The sequence below is a fragment of the Brachyistius frenatus genome, unplaced genomic scaffold (assembly GCF_029030835.1).
Source record: "Brachyistius frenatus isolate BFR_SWC_R1_liver_20210118 unplaced genomic scaffold, ASM2903083v1 Contig_243, whole genome shotgun sequence".
NCBI lineage: Eukaryota > Metazoa > Chordata > Actinopteri > Embiotocidae > Brachyistius > Brachyistius frenatus.
The window spans coordinates 310,001-330,000 of NW_027210842.1; the positions used below are offsets into that span (position 1 = coordinate 310,001).

General features: G+C 45.8%; 3 protein-coding genes across 6 annotated transcripts in view; 2 read left to right on the forward strand and 1 right to left on the reverse strand.

Annotated features, from left to right (window-relative positions):
• Nucleotides 1-2,692, reverse strand: part of tsc2 (TSC complex subunit 2) — a 25,460-nt gene extending 22,768 nt beyond the window's left edge. For all 3 annotated transcript variants that reach the window (XM_069720520.1, XM_069720519.1, XM_069720517.1), the window contains exons 1-4: nt 2,588-2,692; nt 599-755; nt 428-514; nt 185-295 (exon numbers count right to left, since the gene is read on the reverse strand). In XM_069720520.1, the coding sequence (XP_069576621.1) occupies nt 185-295; nt 428-514; nt 599-733 (333 nt within the window). In that variant the 5' untranslated portion in view covers nt 734-755; nt 2,588-2,692. The remainder of the gene's footprint in view (nt 1-184; nt 296-427; nt 515-598; nt 756-2,587) is intronic.
• A 1,819-nt stretch (nt 2,693-4,511) lies between these two features.
• nthl1 (nth-like DNA glycosylase 1) lies at nt 4,512-10,193 on the forward strand. 2 transcript variants are annotated; one of them, XM_069720525.1, is made up of 6 exons: nt 4,512-4,789; nt 5,171-5,433; nt 5,506-5,676; nt 5,772-5,931; nt 8,112-8,217; nt 9,348-10,193. In XM_069720525.1, exons 1-6 carry the CDS (start codon nt 4,528-4,530, stop codon nt 9,640-9,642), a joined length of 1,257 nt encoding a protein of 418 aa, XP_069576626.1. In that variant the 5' UTR covers nt 4,512-4,527; the 3' UTR covers nt 9,643-10,193. The 2 variants fall into 2 exon arrangements, with proteins under 2 accessions (XP_069576626.1, XP_069576627.1); XM_069720526.1 differs by lacking the exon at nt 9,348-10,193 and adding an exon at nt 9,074-9,341.
• A 1,661-nt stretch (nt 10,194-11,854) lies between these two features.
• Nucleotides 11,855-19,845, forward strand: LOC138633972 (Na(+)/H(+) exchange regulatory cofactor NHE-RF2). Its single transcript, XM_069720534.1, has 6 exons — nt 11,855-12,134; nt 12,459-12,761; nt 16,882-17,061; nt 17,557-17,710; nt 18,629-18,849; nt 18,927-19,845. The coding sequence occupies exons 1-6, from the start codon at nt 11,928-11,930 to the stop codon at nt 19,092-19,094; spliced, it is 1,233 nt and encodes a 410-aa protein (XP_069576635.1). The 5' UTR covers nt 11,855-11,927; the 3' UTR covers nt 19,095-19,845.
• Nucleotides 19,846-20,000: the final 155 nt, after the last annotated feature.

Genomic DNA, 20,000 nt, shown 5'->3' on the forward strand with positions numbered 1-20,000 from the left:
GTGTGTGTGTGTGTGTGTGTGTGTGTGTGTGTGTGTGTGTGTGTGTGTGTGTGTGTGTGTGTGTGTGTGTGTGTGTGTGTGTGTGTGTGTGTGTGTGTGTGTGTGTGTGTGTGTGTGTGTGTGTGTGTGTGTGTGTGTGTGTGTGTGTGTGTGTGTGTGTGTGTGTGTGTGTGTGTGTGTGTACCTGTCCCTGTATAATGGCCCTCAGCAGCAGCAGGACAGCATGTCTGGCCTCTCCTGGCTGCTCTGGAGACAACATGTCCTCCACTGCTTTCCAAACCGCCTCCACCGCATGCTGAATAACACCAGAAGATTTAAATGCTGAAATAACGAGGAACAGCGTTTTCGTTTGTGTTGAATCTGAATGTTTAAAAAAAAAAGAAGAAGAAATCCAGAAGATGTTTCAAATGAAAAGTCGCTGACTCGCCTCCTCAAACTTCTTGGTTTTGGCGAGATCACAGATGTGGTTCATCATGCGAACACGGTTACTGAGGCCGCAGTCCGGGTGGAGCTCCTGAAACATGGAGGGAGGAGGAAGGCGTGACACACCGCAGGTACAAACATCAAAGCCTGGAGATGATCAGAGAGTGAGACTCACCCTGATGATGTCAGAGGTGATGATGAACTCGGAGATTCGAGCGTCGCTCTGTTTGCTCGGTGGTCGCGGCGGTCCGAGCCCGAAGATGCCCTTCACCTTGTCCTTCAGACTCTCCTTGCTCGGCTGCTTGTTCATGGCCCGGGATGGAGGAGGAACTCTACGCAGACAAACACACCTTCATCACTTCTTCTTACTTTGTTCAACTTCGGAGACACGGTTTTCCTTTTTTGACCCAATTACATAGATTTCTATTATCTTATTATTTCTTCACAGCATCGTAATAAAGAATTAGTGAGTCAGCTGAGATTTTACACTCAGTTAGACGTCTCAATGTGCACATCAAGGAGGCGGCGAGACAGATCCAGAACCAGAACTTCTCTGTCCACAAGTATCTGTTCATAGTTGTGATGAAATGTGTAATTTTACTGTAACTTCCTTGTATACAAAGCATATTTTTAGCCTCAATGAAGTTATCAGAAGCATTCTGTATTATGGTAGAACTTCAGTAGAACTTAACATGGAACTTACTGATAGAACTTTGTAGTTTGGCTTTCTGGAAGAAAATTGTACTTTCTTGATTCCTGTTGTTCTGAATTTGTACCCTCATGTTGAAATGAACTTATTGTAAGTAGCTTTGGAAAAAAGAGTCAGCTAAATTAAATGTGATGTAATGAAATTATGCTGCACTTAAACCTTGAACAATACAAGTTTATTGCACTACTAATGTCTGCATCTACAGATCTACAGATCTAGAGATCTACAGATCTAGAGATCTACAGATCTAGAGATATACAGATATACAGATCTACAGATCTAGAGATCTACAGATCTAGAGATATACAGATCTAGAGATATACAGATCTAGAGATATAGAGATCTAGAGATATACAGATCTACAGATCTACAGATCTAGAGATCTACAGATCTAGAGATATACAGATCTAGAGATATACAGATCTAGAGATATACAGATCTAGAGATATACAGATCTACAGATCTAGAGATATACAGATCTAGAGATATACAGATCTAGAGATCTAGAGATATACAGATCTACAGATCTACAGATCTAGAGATATACAGATCTAGAGATATACAGATCTACAGATCTACAGATCTAGAGATATACAGATCTAGAGATCTACAGATATAGAGATCTAGAGATATACAGATATACAGATCTACATAACACTGGAGGTGAAGGAGGCTTGTGTAAACACAGGGGGCAGGTTGGGGGTGTTGGGGGGAGCAGGTTGGGGGGAGCAGGTTGGGGGTGTTGGGGGAGCAGGTTGGGGGGAGCAGGTTGGGGGTGTTGGGGGGAGCAGGTTGGGGGTGTTGGGGGAGCAGGTTGGGGGTGTTGGGGGGAGCAGGTTGGGGGGAGCAGGTTGGGGGTGTTGGGGGGAGCAGGTTGGGGGGAGCAGGTTGGGGGTGTTGAGGGGAGCAGGTTGGGGGTGTTGAGGGGAGCAGGTTGGGGGTGTTGGGGGGAGCAGGTTGGGGGTGTTGGGGGGAGCAGGTTGGGGGTGTTGAGGGGAGCAGGTTGGGGGTGTTGAGGGGAGCAGGTTGGGGGTGTTGAGGGGAGCAGGTTGGGGGTGTTGGGGGTGTTGGGGGGAGCAGGTTGGGGGTGTTGGGGGGAGCAGGTTGGGGGTGTTGGGGGGAGCAGGTTGGGGGTGTTGGGGGGGTGTTGAGAGTTTGATGTCATGTGGACTTGTCAGAAACAGAGGTGGGGGAGGGGGGAGGGGGGACAGACAGACAACGGCTGGTCTGTTTCAGTCCGACAACAACAAGCAGCACGTCGCTGTAAACAGACCGAATCAGATCATCGATCTATCGATCATCGATCTATCGATCATCGATCATCGATCATCGATACGAACAATAATCATCACGACGGCGCTGCTCAACGCTTTACGTTAGCATTCCTCTGAAGGGCTGCTGGACTACAGTTATCGATATAAATGTCTAATATCGTATTTATTTCTGTCCTCTCACCTCGTTGGACTTCAGCTCGGTTCGTCTGCAGCCAACAGAACCGTCCGCGTCTCTGCATCGACGGAACTCTGTTCGCTGCTGGAGCTCCTCAACCGGAAGTCATCCTGAAGCGGCACTTCCTACAAAAACACGTTTGCCGCATTGCCTCACGGGAAGTGTAGTTCTACGAACAAACACGCTCGTTAGTTTAGTCGTTTAGTTTCGATGACGACCGAAGAGTGAAATACCGACAAGGACGGAAGTAGATCGTAGATCGATGGTCGTAGTTTACCGGGAGACCCGGAAAAGGCTTTAATCATCAATACGTCACGAAAACTGGAACATGTTCAGCAGTTCGGCTAGCAGCTAGCTATCCGTGCTAACCTTGGTGAAGTTGGTTCCTTATTGGGTTCATCAGCGGCACTTGGCCAGGCTGCCTGTAGGTGGCGCTATTAGTTAACCAGTTAAAAGGTATTACTGTGGAGAACCCTGGTGAATCTGGACCACAGCCAACATGCTGAACTCAGGAGAAACATCAAAGCAAAAAGATGAAATGACCTGGTTCATAAAACCTGAAGATCTGAAGATCTTCAGGTTTATTAAGATATAAAACCTGAAGATCTTCAGGTTTATTAAGATGTAAAACCTGAAGATCTGAAGATTAGGTTTATTAAGATATAAAACCTGAAGATCTGAAGATCAGGTTTATTAAGATATAAAACCTGAAGATCTTCAGGTTTATTAAGATATAAAACCTGAAGATCTGAAGATCAGGTTTATTAAGATATAAAACCTGAAGATCTTCAGGTTTATTAAGATATAAAACCTGAAGATCTGAAGATCAGGTTTATTAAGATGTAAAACCTGAAGATCTGAAGATCTTCAGGTTTATTAAGATATAAAACCTGAAGATCTTCAGGTTTATTAAGATATAAAACCTGAAGATCTTCAGGTTTATTAAGATATAAAACCTGAAGATCTTCAGGTTTATTAAGATATAAAACCTGAAGATCTGAAGATCAGGTTTATTAAGATATAAAACCTGAAGATCTTCAGGTTTATTAAGATGTAAAACCTGAAGATCTGAAGATCAGGTTTATTAAGATATAAAACCTGAAGATCTTCAGGTTTATTAAAATATAAAACATGAAGATCTTCAGGTTTATTAAAATATAAAAGCTGAATTAGAGTCAGAAATGGTGTTGAGACTGATCTGCAGCACTGAGGAAAGTAGACTTTTAAATGAGACTGTTGTGATCAAGAAGAAACAGGCTTCACTTTCCTGAATAATATAGATAATAATAATAAATTATTGACTTCATGGTATTTAGTAGTGAAGTTCAGGAGATATTAGAGTTTTGTACAGTCTTTGATTTTAGATTATAGTCCTTTTGAAAATAGTGAAAAATAAATAAATTTGTTTAGCAAATTCTAAATAATTCTATTAAAATCATTTGGTACAGATGTGCAGTGGGCAGGAAGCCTTGACAAGTTTAGTATCAGCAGCCTTTTGAACGTCTAAATTTGATTTGATTTAAATTTATTTAATTATTGTAACATGCACAAACATCTTCCTTATTAACAACAAACTTGTATTCATCCTAAACTCCGACTCCTCTGACCTTTTCTTCCCATGTTGAACCTAAATAACCCTTTTTATTCTGCATTGCATTCAGCATATTGTCTTTTTCATGTTATCAACATAAATGTATAAAAGTATATCCATTTTTTAATTGTATGTGTATTATTAATCTGATAAGTTTTATAGATGTAAAATAAATAATAATAATTCCAAACTCGTTAGAGCCTAGTTGCTACTGCGTTATTATTAGCTAAGCATACAATTAATGATCAGCACCTCGATATCATTTGAAATGATATCTTTATTAGTGTTTTATTAGTTTCTGCTCCCCTCGTGACCAGAAACTACAAACGAGAAGCCAACTTCAGCTGCACGTCAGATGCTTCACGTCCGCTGCAGCGCGAGGCAGTGTTGTTATGTCGTCCGGCTTTTCAACATGACGTCACCGTACTTCATGCAGAACAGCTGTGTTGTCGCCCGGAGAGGAACCCGAGCTGCAGGCGGCTCACCTGCGGCCTCTCTCGGGTCCAAACTGAGCAGCCGGCGGAGGAACGCGGAACCGGTGAAGGTGGAGCTGGAGGAGGCGAGAGTTTCCAAGCAGAGACCCTCCTCGGCCTCCGTATCTACCGGGAACGTTCACGGTAGGCTGATGTAATGTGAAAATACTGGAGAGATTTTCACGTTACTAGTTTCTAAAAGACTCATCTGACCTCCAACAGCATCCGTAGTTGGAGGCGGAGGAGGAGAGAGAAACCGGAACATGAACTACAGGCCATGAAATAGGGTTCAGGATGCTAAATGCTGTAAAGTCTCCCTCTGGAGGTAAACGTGGTCCTGAGGTCCTTCTGGGTCTGTTGAGGAACTTCTCTTCAGCTGCTGGATCACCACGTGTTCATTTCATCGGTTTCTCATTTAGAAACGTGTTCCTGCTGTAATGAGATGTTGATGTCCATAATAATGGATGAAGGGACAACGTTCAGGTGTCTGTGGACTCACTAGTTGTCGTGTTTCTTCTCATCCAGGCAGCTGTCAGAACCTTCACCCCCCCACTGTGCAGCCAAAACCAGAACCAGAAGCAGCAGCTCCACCGCTGCACTCACAGGGCCGCAGGAGGCGCCAGCTGCAGGTGGAGTATGACGGGGGTGATGGTGTTCCATCGAGGAGGACGGAGCCTCCCGACTGGAAGAAACAACTCGGGTTGATTCGTGAGATGCGGCGCGGCCGTGATGCTCCGGTAGACAACATGGGAGCAGAGCGATGCTACGACCTCCAGGCCTCCGACCAGGTAGCTGAGGACCGCGTCTGTCTGCACGCTGCAGGATTCAGGAGGGGTATTGATGTCATGATATTTTCCCAGGTGAGGCGTTTCCAGGTGCTGGTGTCACTCATGCTGTCCAGTCAGACTAAAGACCAGGTGACAGCAGCTGCTATGCAGAAGCTCCGAGCTCACGGCTGCACGGTTGAAAACATCCTCGCTACCGATGATGAACACCTGGGAAGACTCGTCTATCCCGTCGGCTTCTGGAGGGTAACGGATGTTCTTCCTGTGTTTCATCACGACGGTTCAGTAAATAACAGCTCAAACCTTCTGTTCTTCTGCTTTCTGTCTCCGTTCTTCACCAGAACAAAGTGAAGTTCCTGAAGCTGACGGCCGCGCTGCTGCAGACGGAGTTTGGAGGAGACATCCCGGACAGCGTGGAGGGACTCGTCCGCCTGCCGGGAGTTGGACCCAAAATGGCTCACCTGGCAATGGACATCGCCTGGAACCAGGTGTCCGGCATAGGTGGGTGTCCAGCGTAGGTGGTGTCCGGCGTAGGTGGGTGTCCGTTGTAGGTGGGTGTCCGGCGTAGGTGGTGTCCGTTGTAGGTGGGTGTCCGGCGTAGGTGGGTGTCCGGCGTAGGTGGTGTCCGGCGTAGGTGGGTGTCCGGCGTAGGTGGGTGTCCGGCGTAGGTGGTGTCCGTTGTAGGTGGGTGTCCGGCGTAGGTGGGTGTCCGGCGTAGGTGGTTGTCCGGCGTAGGTGGTGTCCGGCGTAGGTGGTGTCCGGCGTAGGTGGGTGTCCGGCGTAGGTGGTGTCCGTTGTAGGTGGTGTCCGGCGTAGGTGGTGTCCGGCGTAGGTGGTGTCCGTTGTAGGTGGGTGTCCGGCGTAGGTGGTGTCCGGCGTAGGTGGGTGTCCGGCGTAGGTGGGTGTCCGGCGTAGGTGGTGTCCGGTGTAGGTGGGTGTCCGGCGTAGGTGGTGTCCGTTGTAGGTGGGTGTCCGGCGTAGGTGGTGTCCGGCGTAGGTGGTGTCCGTTGTAGGTGGGTGTCCGACGTAGGTAGTGTCCGGTGTAGGTGGGTGTCCGGCGTAGGTGGGTGTCCGGCGTATGTGGTGTCCGGCGTGGGTGGGTGTCCGGCGCGGGTGGTGGTGGTGGTGGTGTGGTGGTGGTGTCCGGAGGTGGTGGTGTGGTGGTGGTGGTGTCCGGTGGTGGTGGTGGTGGTGGTGGTGTCCGGTGGTGGTGTGGTGGTGGTGTCCGGTGGTGATGGTGGTGTCCGGTGGTGGTGGTGTGGTGTCCGGTGGTGGTGGTGGTGTCCGGTGGTGGTGGTGTCCGGTGGTGGTGTCCGGTGATGGTGTCCGGTGGTGGTGGTGGTGGTGTGGTGGTGGTGTCCGGTGGTGGTGGTGTGGTGTCCGGTGGTGGTGGTGGTGATGGTGGTGTCTGGTGGTGGTGTCCGGTGGTGGTGGTGGTGGTGGTGTCCGTTGGTGGTGGTGGTGTCCGGTGGTGGTGGTGTGGTGGTGTCCGGTGGTGGTGGTGTGGTGGTGGTGTCCGTTGGTGGTGGTGTCCGGTGGTGGTGTGGTGGTGGTGTGGTGGTGGTGTCCGGTGGTGTGGTGGTGGTGGTGTCCGTTGGTGGTGGTGTCCGGTGGTGGTGGTGTGGTGGTGTGGTGGTGGTGTCCGTTGGTGGTGGTGTCCGGTGGTGGTGTGGTGGTGGTGTCCGGTGGTGGTGGTGTGGTGGTGGTGGTGTCCGGTGGTGGTGTGGTGGTGGTGGTGTGGTGGTGGTGGTGTCCGTTGGTGGTGGTGTCCGGTGGTGGTGTGGTGGTGGTGTCCGGTGGTGGTGGTGTGGTGGTGGTGTCCGGTGGTGGTGTGGTGGTGGTGTCCGGTGGTGGGTGGTGTGTGGTGGTGGTGTCCGGTGGTGGTGGTGGTGTGGTGGTGGTGTCCGGGTGGTGGTGGTGGTGGTGTCCGGTGGTGTGTGGTGGTGTGGTGGTGGTGTCCGGTGGTGGTGGTGGTGGTGTGGTGGTGGTGTCCGGTGGTGGTGTGGTGGTGTGGTGGTGGTGTCCGGTGGTGGTGTGGTGGTGGTGGTGGTGGTGTCCGGTGGTGGTGGTGTCCGGTGGTGGTGTGGTGGTGTGGTGGTGGTGTCCGGTGGTGGTGTGGTGGTGTGGTGGTGGTGTGGTGGTGTCCGGTGGTGGTGGTGGTGGTGTGGTGGTGTCCGGTGGTGGTGGTGGTGGTGTGGTGGTGGTGTGGTGGTGTCCGGTGGTGGTGGTGGTGGTGTGGTGGTGGTGTCCGGTGGTGGTGGTGGTGGTGTGGTGGTGGTGTGGTGGTGTCCGGTGGTGGTGGTGGTGGTGTGGTGGTGGTGTCCGGTGCAGGTAATGAAGATTTCACCAAACTTAGCTGCGTTAACATCATGAACATTTTAGAGTGACGTGTTCGAACATTCAACTTCTCCAGAACAGATTTTGTCTCCAGAACAGATTTTGTCTCCAGAACAGATTTTGTCTCCAGAACAGATTTTGTCTCCAGAACAGATTTTGTCTCCAGACATCGAGGAGACGTCGAGTCTGATGGAGATGAAACGTTAAAGAACAGCAGAAGCGTTTCAACTCAACAACATCCCAAAGTTCAGTCTTCTCTAAGCAGAAGGACGTTGGTGAAGGTCAGAGACCGCGTTAGTTTCAGCCAGGCGTCCCTAATAAAGTGGAACTGCTGTTGTTTCCAGGAGTGGACACACACGTCCATCGTATCTCCAACAGACTGGGCTGGTTCACCACGCCGAGCAAGAACCCGGAGGAAACGCGCAAGGGCCTGGAGGAGTGGTTACCAAGGTAACAGCACGGCGACTCACCGCTGACCCGTACCTGTACTACCTCATGATTAATGCTGCTCTTCACCACGTTCACACGTCTGTAGACTTATTATCCTTATTATAGTAATTGTTATTATTATTATCCTTATCCTTATTATTATTATTATATTATATTATTATTATCCTTATCCTTATTATTATTATTATATTATATTATTATTATCCTTATTATTATTATTATATTATATTATTATTATCCTTATCCTTATTATATTATTATTATCCTTATCCTTATTATTATTATATTATATTATTATTATCCTTATTATTATTATTATATTATATTATTATTATCCTTATCCTTATTATATTATTATTATCCTTATCCTTATTATTATTATATTATATTATTATTATCCTTATCCTTATTATTATTATTATATTATATTATTATTATCCTTATCCTTATTATATTATTATTATCCTTATCCTTATTATATTATTATTATTATCCTTATTATTATTATTATCATTATTATCATCATTATTATTATTATAATTATTATTATCATTATTATTATTATAATAATTATTATTATTATCATCATTATTATTATCATTATTATTATTATTATCCACTCAAACAATCTTCTGCTTCCCTGTTAGAGGCATGTTTCCAACCACGGGTCAGGACAGCTTTTTAAAACCACGTTTGCTGTTGCCATGACAACGAAGGTTGCATAACTTTAAGGAAGTAGTAACTTTGACACATGAACCTAAAGACATGTAAATGTGGTCCCGCTGCAGCATTTTAGCATCTTTCAGTTCATTGTTTTGGTTTCACCACACAAATATATTCTGTTTGGATCTCGCAGCTCTTGTCGGAGCCATTTTGAGCCCAGAGGACGCTCAGGAGTTGGTGGAGACCAAAACAGAGCTCAAAAGAATATTGTAATTGGAGAAGCAACTGAACTTCACGTCCTCCTTCAGAGACCTGAATGTTCTCTTTAGACTCTTTGGCAACATGTTCACTGTTAAAACTTTAAAAAGGGAAAAATATGCCAATTTGGGTTTCCATGTGGCTTCACTGCCCCAAGTGGCCAAACAGATGAATGACCGTTGTAAAGCCAGCTGGTTGGTCTGTTGCAGAGATCTGTGGAGCGAGATCAACCGGCTGCTGGTCGGCTTCGGCCAGCAGGTTTGTCTTCCCGTCAACCCGCTCTGCTCCGTCTGTCTGAACCAGCACGTCTGTCCGTCCGCACACAAGCTCTCGCCTGCCAAGAGGCCCAAAGCCGGATCACGGCGCTGTCCAGGTCCACCCTCCTCCTTTAAAACCCAGACTGACCCGGGACAGGAAGCTGCTGTCCAACACCAGGAGATAAAGCAGGAGCCTGTTTCCTCCTCCAACCAGAGAAGGAGGCGCAAAACCAACATTACAGCTTGATGTTTGTATTCTGAGCTCCGAGCAGATGATCAACACAAAGACACACAATACATATATATACACACACACACACACACACACACACACACTCACAACACATACACACACACACACACACACACACAACACAACACACACACACACACACACACACACACACACACACACACACACACACACACACACACACACACACACACACTCACAACACATACACACACACACACACACTCACAACACATACACACACACACACACACACACACACACACACACACACACACACACACACACACACACACACACACACACACACACACACTCACAACACATACACACACACACACACACACACACTCACAACACATACACACACACACACACACACACAACACACATTAAAACGTGCATATAAGCTAAATCAATGTGGTTTATAGTTCTTCTCATCTTTGGCCTTTGTTTGAGTTAAATTAACATTTCATAGATTCATTATAAGATTAAATACTTTTGTACTGTTTGTCCTTTTTTACCAAATAAAAAATGTACTGGATGTAAAAGTGGTCGAGTTTATGTGCCATCGATTTGAGTTTCCTGTTGCAGGTTGAGGAAAAATGACAAGAACATAAACTGACAATATAATAATATAATATATAATATTACACCAACCATAAACCCGTGTTATCTTTTATGCACATAATAGAATTTAAACATTTAGGTCTCCCATAAATACTCGACTCTATGTGCACTTATTATGAAGCAACATGAACACAACACAAGATAGAAATATAATCAAACAAAACAAGTCTCAGGTTCTCATGAAGTTAAAACAACTGATCAAACTTCTGAAACGTTAAATCTCATTCTGCATGTTTGTAGCAGCGTGCTCTAAATAAGTTATTAAAGTTATTTTCTGTGATCTTTGTTAGTAATGATGTTCTTAACGAGGCCTGGAGACCTTTAAAATGGCGACTGAGCAGCTGACTGAAGAAGCGCTTGATGTTTGAGCCACATGAAGTTATTTAAAGACTCGCTGTGCAGAATGATTTATGGAATAATGACGACTCGATGGTTCTTCTGCAGACGGTGCAACGTTTCTCTGAGATGAACTGAAGTCTCAGTTTAAGGTGTGTGAAGGAAATCTGAGCAGGATTTGTGATTTCGGATGCCAATTCTGGTCAAACAGGCCGTTTACTGTATGTGTATAATGTGAAAACACATAATAAGAAATGTCTTTCAGTAAATATCCTGGATCCACGTTTAGAATGAAAAATGTTCTGCATATCAATGTATATTTCTTTGTGTGGGAGAGATGAAGCATAGATATCACATAACGGGAAAAAACATCAGGCACACATAAAAATACTGTAAAATACTAAAACAGGATTGTTATGCATCTTCAAACACGTCTTCAGGGTTTATTCTCCTCTCTGGTCTGATGTTTTGCTCAAGAGCACATCTGCATTATTGAGATTTCTGTCATAATCTGAATAATCTCCACAGAAGTTCACTTTGTGAATGTCTCCACACCTCCAACCTCGGCTGTCCTGAACTATTCTGGAGCTACTTGAGCACTTTTGAAGAGAATCAACTTGCAGCTTCATCACAAACACAAGGGAAGCTTCTATTTCATCCTTTTATGGATCTCCAGATCTCCAGATTTCCTTTCTCAGGTCGCAGCCAGTCGGGTTTCAACTCACCCCTGAAGCAGGAGCGGATGTCCCAGACATTCAAAACGCACCCTGGCTGCCCTCCGAGGATTCATTTACTTGATTAATCAAGTCATCTCAGTAACTCCAAACAACTTTATAATCTATTCTTGCATGTTGCATGTGTTGTTGACGCCTCTTCACTGTCCCCGGTCGGACAGGAGGACACACGCCCATCTGACGAGGAGAATTAAGTGTTACGTGTGAGGAGCGGCTTTCTAATCTCTGATCTCTTGGATTATTCCTCTGATGGACGGGATTTAGCCCCCGTCGGTGCTGTTTGACCACAATTTTACGCACACGGAGAATCTTTTTTGCGCACTCGCATTTGAGCCCCTGGAATTTTCACGATGGATTAATTATTCATTAGTTTTAGCCTACTTTCTGATTTGCACTTTAGGAACTATTGTGGATTAATAAAGGACTCGCATGATGCTGAATGATGTTGGTCTTTTGGTCATTGAAGCGCGCAGCCATATGTTGGAATAAAAGCCAGCGACTTTCCACAACGTTTGGACCAAACACCTGAGTTCTCTCCTGAGACACTTTGACCTGTTTTCCCATTATTGACGCGCTGGGATGGAGAGCGAGCTGAGGCCGAGGCTCTGTTTCCTGACCAAAGGAGAGCGCGGCTACGGCTTTCACCTGCACGGGCAGCGGAATAAAGGCGGACAGTTTATCCGCAAAGTGGAGCCCGGCTCCTCGGCTGAGCTGGCCGGGCTACGAGCAGGAGACCGAGTGGTGGAGGTGAACGGGGAGAATGTGGAGAAGGAAACTCATCATCAAGTGAGTGATGGCACAAATAACAACAGTTTAAAAAATTTAAAAAAAAATCACTGAAGTGTTTGTGCACTCAGAGAGCCATGAGAGGAAGATCAACTCAGAGGGGCAGACAATGAGTTCTATACCTGTTAGACCACTTTTCCTTTGCTGGAGGAGGTGTAGCTGTGTGTGTGTGGGTGTGGGTGTGGGGGAGGGGGGGGTACTGAAATGGGTCAATGTGAGCCTTGTGTAATGGGAATCACTGGGTGTCTTTGTCACTACATAAAAGTATGATATGTACAGGCCAGTTGAGAGGAAACCAGCCTGTCCCTCCTCTCCTCTCTGCAGGTGGTGAATCGTATCTGTGAGGTGGCTCATCGCAGCAGGATGTTGGTGGTGGACAGAGAGACGGATGACTACCTCCGCAGCAACGGCCTGGCCTGCACAGAGGACCTCGCCGTTGAGATGGGAACCCTCTCCCCGCGTCCCTCTCCCAGACCCACACCTTCCACCTCCCCCATACCCAGAGAGGTTTCCCCCCTGTCACTCAAACCCAACCACACACACTCATTCCTCCATCCTGCTGCACAGTCTCCCACTCGCATGGTCCCACAAGGCAAGCTGCAGAGATCCTCAGTGACGGACTCAGAGGTAAGGCTGGACGTGGTCTTTAAGGATTATCTGCTTTGTTTTTAGTGGAGAAGTCTGCAGGTGGATTGTTATCACTGTGCACGCTCGCAGTGAACCAGTGTGTTACTGTGTGTAACCCTGTGTTACGCCTTCTTTTCCCTGTGGAGCACTAATCTGGACTGTCTGGAAACAATCCTTCAGCAGTGTGAACACTTCTCTTTAACATGTGTAACATCTGCACTGGATGTAGGTTGAAGTCTGCAGGGAAAGAAAATTAAATAGTGAATAACTGTAATTGTAGCAGATAATGAAGAACCCACACACACACACACACACACACACACACACACACACACACACACACACACACACACACACACACACACACACGCACACGGACGCACGCACACGGACGCACGCACACGGACGCACGCACGCACGCACGCGCACACACACACACACACACACACACACACACACACACACACACACACACACACACACACACAATGCATCAACATGCTTTATTGTCCTATTCTTAGGACATTCTGTGAGTCAAACATCTGTTTAAATATGACGAGAGCCCCTGTTGTGAGGTGCGAACATTTCAAATGTCAACACATCCCTCATCCAGCTGCAGAGTCGTTCCTACCGGACTAACCGGTTCCGGCACAAAACACACAGAACCGTTGGATCCCTCTGGATCCTTGTGACATGTGCGCTTTATGTGGTCACGTAGCAGAGCTTTTATGGAAAGAGTTTCAGAAACAGTCAAAATGAAAGTCTCTCTGAGCAGAAACCATCAAGTCCGAGACATGTTTGTCATCGAAGTTCTTATTTTGACAGATTTTAGAAATGATCTCGTTTACTCGACTTTAGTTAAAGTTTTGACGAAGCAGCCTTTGATTGTCTGCTGGGAAGAAAGAAACTACCGAGCAGCTACAGGAGGGATCCGATTTTAACATGACGATGTTGCATAATTGAACTCAACAACCCAATGTCACACTGTCATGCTGTGGGACTCTGGACACCTCTGACCTCTGACCTCAGCTAAAACTAGGATCAGCTATAAGCCTCAAACGTTCTCTCGTATGCTGTAAGAGCTCCGTTAACACAGCAACTCATTCGAATTCCTACATTTCTCAATTAGTGTGGATGATGCAGGAAATTCAATTCTTACAAGTTGCCATCGGACATCACTGTGACGTCTGAATGTCTGCCGGGCTGCAGAAATACGCGGGAGATTGTTGTTTGGGCTCTAAACAAAGTGAAGCAGGATCCTGGAGACCAGTGTCTCACGTCAAAGCGCCACCTGTTCAGCTGCAGGCGGAGTAAATAGAGGCCGGCCATCACGCCGTCTTCACCAGCTTTGGGAAAAGGTTCAGATAAAACAACATGAAACACTTTAAGAGCAACGTTACATCACAACAGAGGCTTCAGCCATGAGTTCAGTTTCCTAATATATGACATCATATTGTACAGGTGTCCTCTGCACGGAGTGACATGACACCCCAAAATAGTAGGACGAGTTTAGTCTTTTTTCTGCTGTGTTTAAGTCCCTTTGAGGGCACAGAATTAATATTAATGTACTTGACAAAATAATCAGCTTTAATATGCTGTTTCTCTTTGATGTACCTGCAGTAAGAATGCATCAAAAACAAGTCTTTTTCATACACAATTTACTGTATGGGAAACTTTGCCTTTCTAGTGGACATTTATTCAAATGTACTAAAATATACTGATCATCTAGAAAATGACAATATAATTTCCAGCACGTCGTTACATGTGATTATTTGTGGCCAGTAACTGATTCGAATGAGTCCCAGTTAAAGGCCACTTTGATTATCATGCACTTGATAAGCAGACAAACGACACACGCAATCTCTCCATCCTGTAACTGACATTCACCTCATCGTACATGTAAATACAGACGCGATGTCACTGTTGCATGCTGTTATGATGGCAGCAGATGCCCATATACAGTAGAGTCTTATGTAAAGCAGTGTTGCTGCTATCAAAGCCTCACCGGTCTGCCGGACTCACACGCAGACACACTTTCACTTATCTTGCTGAACTTTTTTTTTTTTTTTTACTTTAAAAATATATATTTTTGTTTTTCATTTTAAATTTGTAGTGTTTGACTTGGTTATCTTCAAAAATGTGACACTAAACACTTTGACGAACATGAAAAACAAAGGAGAAATCTGCATTTCTAGCCATAAGATGTTAAATTACAGGTTTTAAATTGAGACTAGGTCTGCAACTAATGGTTATTTTTACTGGTAATTAGCATGCAGACTTCTGCCTTGATTATTCAATTCATGGTTTAGTGTATAAAATGTCAGATAACTGAGAAAATGGCCTTTATAATTCCCCAGAGCTCAAGAAGTCATCTTAAGATGATCAAAAAGCACCAAATCGTCCCATTTAAAAGATGTGGAACCTGTAAATGTGTGTAATTGTTGCTTGAAAATTACATAAAAACAAATGATTATTGATATTGCAGGCAATACAGTCTGTCAGTCAAGTAAACAACTTGTTTTAGAAGTCACTTTACCGCAACATGGAAATATTCTTTCTGTAGAAAAACCCCTCGAGGATCTCAAATAGATCAGCTTAGATATTTCCAGTTCAGCGTGTGTGTCAATTAATTTGGGCCATGGCAATTATAGCAAACAGGCCAAGCACATAAACAGATCAGAAAGCAGTTGGCATGTCACCATGGCGATCTGTCGCCAGGGTGCTCTGCTCCATGACAGACAGGGATGTGCTCTGCTACACTGACGTTATTATTCATAAACACTCACAACTCCATCCAGTCTGTTTTTTTGTGTTACATCCTGTCTGGAGTCGATGGAGCAGAAAGAACAGAGGTCGGTCAGAAGGTGTTCGGGGCAGCGCACCTGTTCAGGTGTAGTCACAGCTGAGTCAGCAGACAGTCTGTAGCCGGGCGAGCTTCAGGACGGACGGATCGCTGGCTCAGAGCTCCCACACAGCACGGACCTGCTAGTAGAAGCTGTGGTCCACACGGGGAGGCGAGTCATGCCATGTGTCGCAGGACATCAGGCTCAGGATCAGTCTTAATGTCCCGCAGGTGAATCCACTTATAGGCCACGCTGCGCCGCAGAGACTCGTCCTGCAGCAGCAGAGACTCGTCCTGCAGCCGCAGAGACTCGTCCTGCAGCAGCAGAGACTCGTCCTGCAGCCGCTTGCTCCACATCAACTCCACATACACACATTCAAAGAAGTACAGAGGAAAAAATACATATGAAAATAATGGGATTCATGTTTAATGTAATGATTTGTTTCCACTTTTACATTAATTTACTGTTCTTTATTTGTAAAATAAATATCCAACTAACCTACACATTCATTTTAACTCATTTTATTGTCTCATCTGTTGCAAAGCAATCCAACAACGTGTCATAGTTTGGATCTCTGAAAGCTACAGTTGGCTTTTTGTGTGATTGTTTGTTCGGACAGGAGTTGATTTGAGGCCATGATTTGTGGTTTATTGCATGAAAGTGAGACAAAAGAAGAGTGAAGTCTTAAACAACTTCACCACAAACAACCGACTCCCAAAACAGCACAAAACCACACCAGGGTTTTAACTTCTAAGTGCCTAAATAAGAACTTTATCATCTTTACATATTTGCCAAACATGTTCAGATTCTTTCTTTTTTGGATGCATTTTTCGTGCCGTTATAATCAGCCAATGGTTGTCATTCATATCTGTCATCATGTTCTGGCTTTGCAATCCTTCAAAATGAATATTAAGTCTGCCCTGAATTCTTTGCTAATATGTCTTCGTATGAGTGACGAGTATTTAAATCAGTCTGAACTTTAAATGTATGACCACGCGCTGATAATCTAATTTTGAAAACATGAATGCACATTTGATGTTGAGTGTAACGGATGTTAATTAAGTGGAATATAATGTGGAAATGAATGGAAAAGAAAATCTCAAATACAGCAGCAGGGTTTTCTGTAATATGAAGTATACCGTGTGTGATTTGTGGTAAATGATTTGATCAATACTTCATACGTGATGGTAAGTCTCAGATGATCTCCTCCAGTATGACAGACAGCGTTTAATCGCGTCTCTCTGCAAAGTTCTCATCTTTGTGATTTCCACCTGCAGCCGCCAGCCGAGCCGTCGGTGGAGCTGCTTCCCCGTCTGCTTCACCTCCTGAAGGGGTCGCTCGGCTACGGCTTCAACCTGCACAACGACAAGACAAGGAACGGACAGTTTGTGCGGTCCGTGGACACCGACTCAGCTGCTGAGAGTTCAGGCATCCGGGCCGGAGACAGAGTGGTGGAGGTACAACTGAAACCCTCTGAGGGGGACGTCACCATGAGATGGAACATGTTGGGAAATAACAACTGCCAGTATTAATCAAGTCTGTGCAGTGATTTGAGGTGTGATTGGATTAGAGCAGATTAGCTGCACTCTGGTTGAGAGCAGATGGGAGAGAGGTGTTGTTTAAAGGGGAAAGGAAGGAAAGACGAGATAATACGGACAGGCTTACAGATGTGTTGCTGTGGTTCATGCAGACGTGCAGATGTGTGAGAATGAGTTTCCATTTCCATCCATGAGGTGAACAGTTCATGTGGAAGCAGGAAGAAGATTCATTCAAATTAGTTCAAACCCGGTTTGTGTTTGATCTCTGCGGTGAGACATGCTCCGCCTCCTGCTGGTCATGTGGTGTTACAGCTCCTCCCTCCTCTCCTCCCTTCAGTCTGACGATTATTTTCCTCTTCTGGATCTTTCCTCCGCTGCCTTTGTCTCCTGTGATGTTTCCTGTTCGTGTCTCAGGTGAACGGAGTGAGCACGGAGGGCCTGAGGCACACGGAGGTGGTGGCCCTCATCAGAGCAGGAGGGGAGGAAGTGCGCCTCCTGGTGGTCGACCAGGAGACGGACGAGCTCTTCCACAGACTGGGAATCACACCGACAAGCAGCCACATCAGAGGTTAAATAACAGCATGTTCCCTGACATAACTGTTCCTGCTCTCCAACAGAACACTTAAAGGGGTAGTTTAGTTTAGTTCAAGTTGTTTGAGGTTTTTGTCCATCGTCAGTGTATTTCCTGTCATAAACCAGAGTCGGTACGTCCCCAGTTTGGAAAAGCAGGCTGCTTTACTGGCATATTGACTTTTTTTTAGACAGTTAAAATACGTTTTCTTGCTGACAAAGCAGCAGTGTATCCAAGGGGAAGTCAAAAAGTTCCTGTTTTGTGAACGGAGCACAGAACCATAAAGTGGATGAAGCAGAGAGAAGCTATGATCTTTGTGATTTTCAACATTTGATCATAATCAGCACCGATTTCGCCCTGGACCTGAAACTGGAGCAGAGAGCCCACATCTGAGTTAGAGACCACGTTTTGGGGAACAGAACGACGTCATCCGGAGCAAGTCGGGCTGGTTGTGTTGTTAAGGGCGAGAAACGTCCAAGTTTCCAGGTGCTCTGATCGGGCCACTGCCACGTTGGACGAGTGTCATCGTTCATCAGCGGAAACGGTGTTGACAGTCTGACTCTGGGGGCTGAATTCACGGTGACACAAAAAAAACCCACCTGGTGTCTCCTGACCTCACACTTTCTTCAGTCCTGGACAGTGAAGCTCCGCCCCTCTTGAAACAGGAATGTTCCTGAGAACATCTCCACCTGCTCATTGCTTCATTGCTGTAGGCTTTCTGAAGCATTTCAAGGGTCTCCGTTGCCATAATCCAAAATTCATAATCCAAAATTTGACACTAAACTCAAAAAGCTCTCTCGCTCCCTCCGAACTGAGGATGTTCTGACCGACACGCTGAGTACGGACGAGAACCTCAAACCTCCCAACAAGCCCCAAACTCTCCCTGTAATGTTGTTTCCGTTTTCTTTGTCCCAGAGGTCTACGTGGATGACTCGGCCACAGGAAGCACCCCCCCCGTCCCTTCTCCGCCCTCTCACCTCCCCCCCACAGATCCACCAACCATAAACATCACTCTGACAAACTCTCCCATCACAAACTTGTCTCCAAAATGCCAGACCAATGGGAGCTCGGCGTTCCAGTCCTCCAGAAGTTCCACCACCCAATCAGAGATCAGCAGCTCAGACATGAGCATCCAGGTCAGAGAGCAGCTGTGTGACACCGACGTGATGGAGAACAACATGAAGGTTTACAGATGTCTGTTTGTGTGTTGAAGGTCCCCGATGAGGACGACAGGCGGATTTTAGACCCCTTCACCGACACCGGCCTGCGCCTGAGTCCCACCGCCGCTGAGGCCAAACTAAAGGTCCTCTCCAGCCGCAACAAAAAGAGTGCGCCCCCCATGGACTGGAGCAAGAAACAAGAAATCTTCAGCAACTTCTGACCCAAGAAGATGGAAGAAGGGGGACAATCATGATTCTTTACTGTCAGTACCGAACCAAAAAAAAAACATCTTCCAAAAGATTGGACCACGAAGAGTTAAAAGGAAGAACAGGTGGCAGGAACATTTGGAGTCCAACTCTATAATTGTTTTCGGTGTAAAAACACATTTTCAGATATCAAATAGTATTCTCAAGATGTCCGTGTACAGAATCTGTAAGGACAAAGACATGTTGTATTGAGTGCATCATAAATGTTACGACAATAAAGAGTGACATGAATGACGGCCAGAACTTTGACTGACATGCTGCCTGCTCGGTCCGGTGTTCCTCTGAGACTCTCCGTCTGGAAAAGCTGTTTCAGTCATTTCATCAGCACTCGTCTGATTTGAGCTTTATTCTCTGTAGATTTGATTGTTTTTGAAGTAACAGTTTGTCTTATTAATTTAAAGAGAGGTCATCAGAACTGAGTCCTGCTGCAGTTATGTGTATTTACTAGTTTCCAGATTAGCTACCATGTAACTTCTAAATGTAAATACAGAACGAACAGGAGTTAAGAAATAAATGTTTGATCACCTCAGTGCTTCTCTAAAATGTTCCAGAGTGATTTCTTGCAGGGAAAATATGTAAAAGACTGATTTGAGTAGAAGAGTCGACCCTCTGGTCATCTGTTGTAGCTTTGAGGAGTTTTTTTCCACAATGTTCTTGGTTGAAACTTCTCAATGTGAAATAAACCTTCACACTACTCCCATTAAAGTCAAGTATTCATGTTAATGGACCTGAAGTGAAAACTTGTGTCTTTCTATGTGAGGTCGACACCCAAACACACACTACCTTTCTGCACCAATGATGAATCCATCCAGCAACGACATTCATTCAACAACATGCCAGCAATGATCGTAAAGACTTCA

What these genes read in the sequence shown, in the direction of transcription:
- nthl1 (XM_069720525.1), top strand. Translation starts at nt 4,528, where the DNA reads ATGCTTCACGTCCGCTGCAGCGCGAGGCAGTGTTGTTATGTCGTCCGG. An exon ending in ATCCCGTCGGCTTCTGGAGG is followed by an intron (nt 5,677 to 5,771) that starts GTAACGGATGTT and finishes GTTCTTCACCAG; the next exon opens with AACAAAGTGAAGTTCCTGAA. An exon ending in CTGGAGGAGTGGTTACCAAG is followed by an intron (nt 8,218 to 9,347) that starts GTAACAGCACGG and finishes GGTCTGTTGCAG; the next exon opens with AGATCTGTGGAGCGAGATCA.
- LOC138633972 (XM_069720534.1), top strand. Translation starts at nt 11,928, where the DNA reads ATGGAGAGCGAGCTGAGGCCGAGGCTCTGTTTCCTGACCAAAGGAGAG. An exon ending in CCTCAGTGACGGACTCAGAG is followed by an intron (nt 12,762 to 16,881) that starts GTAAGGCTGGAC and finishes TTCCACCTGCAG; the next exon opens with CCGCCAGCCGAGCCGTCGGT. An exon ending in CCGGAGACAGAGTGGTGGAG is followed by an intron (nt 17,062 to 17,556) that starts GTACAACTGAAA and finishes TTCGTGTCTCAG; the next exon opens with GTGAACGGAGTGAGCACGGA.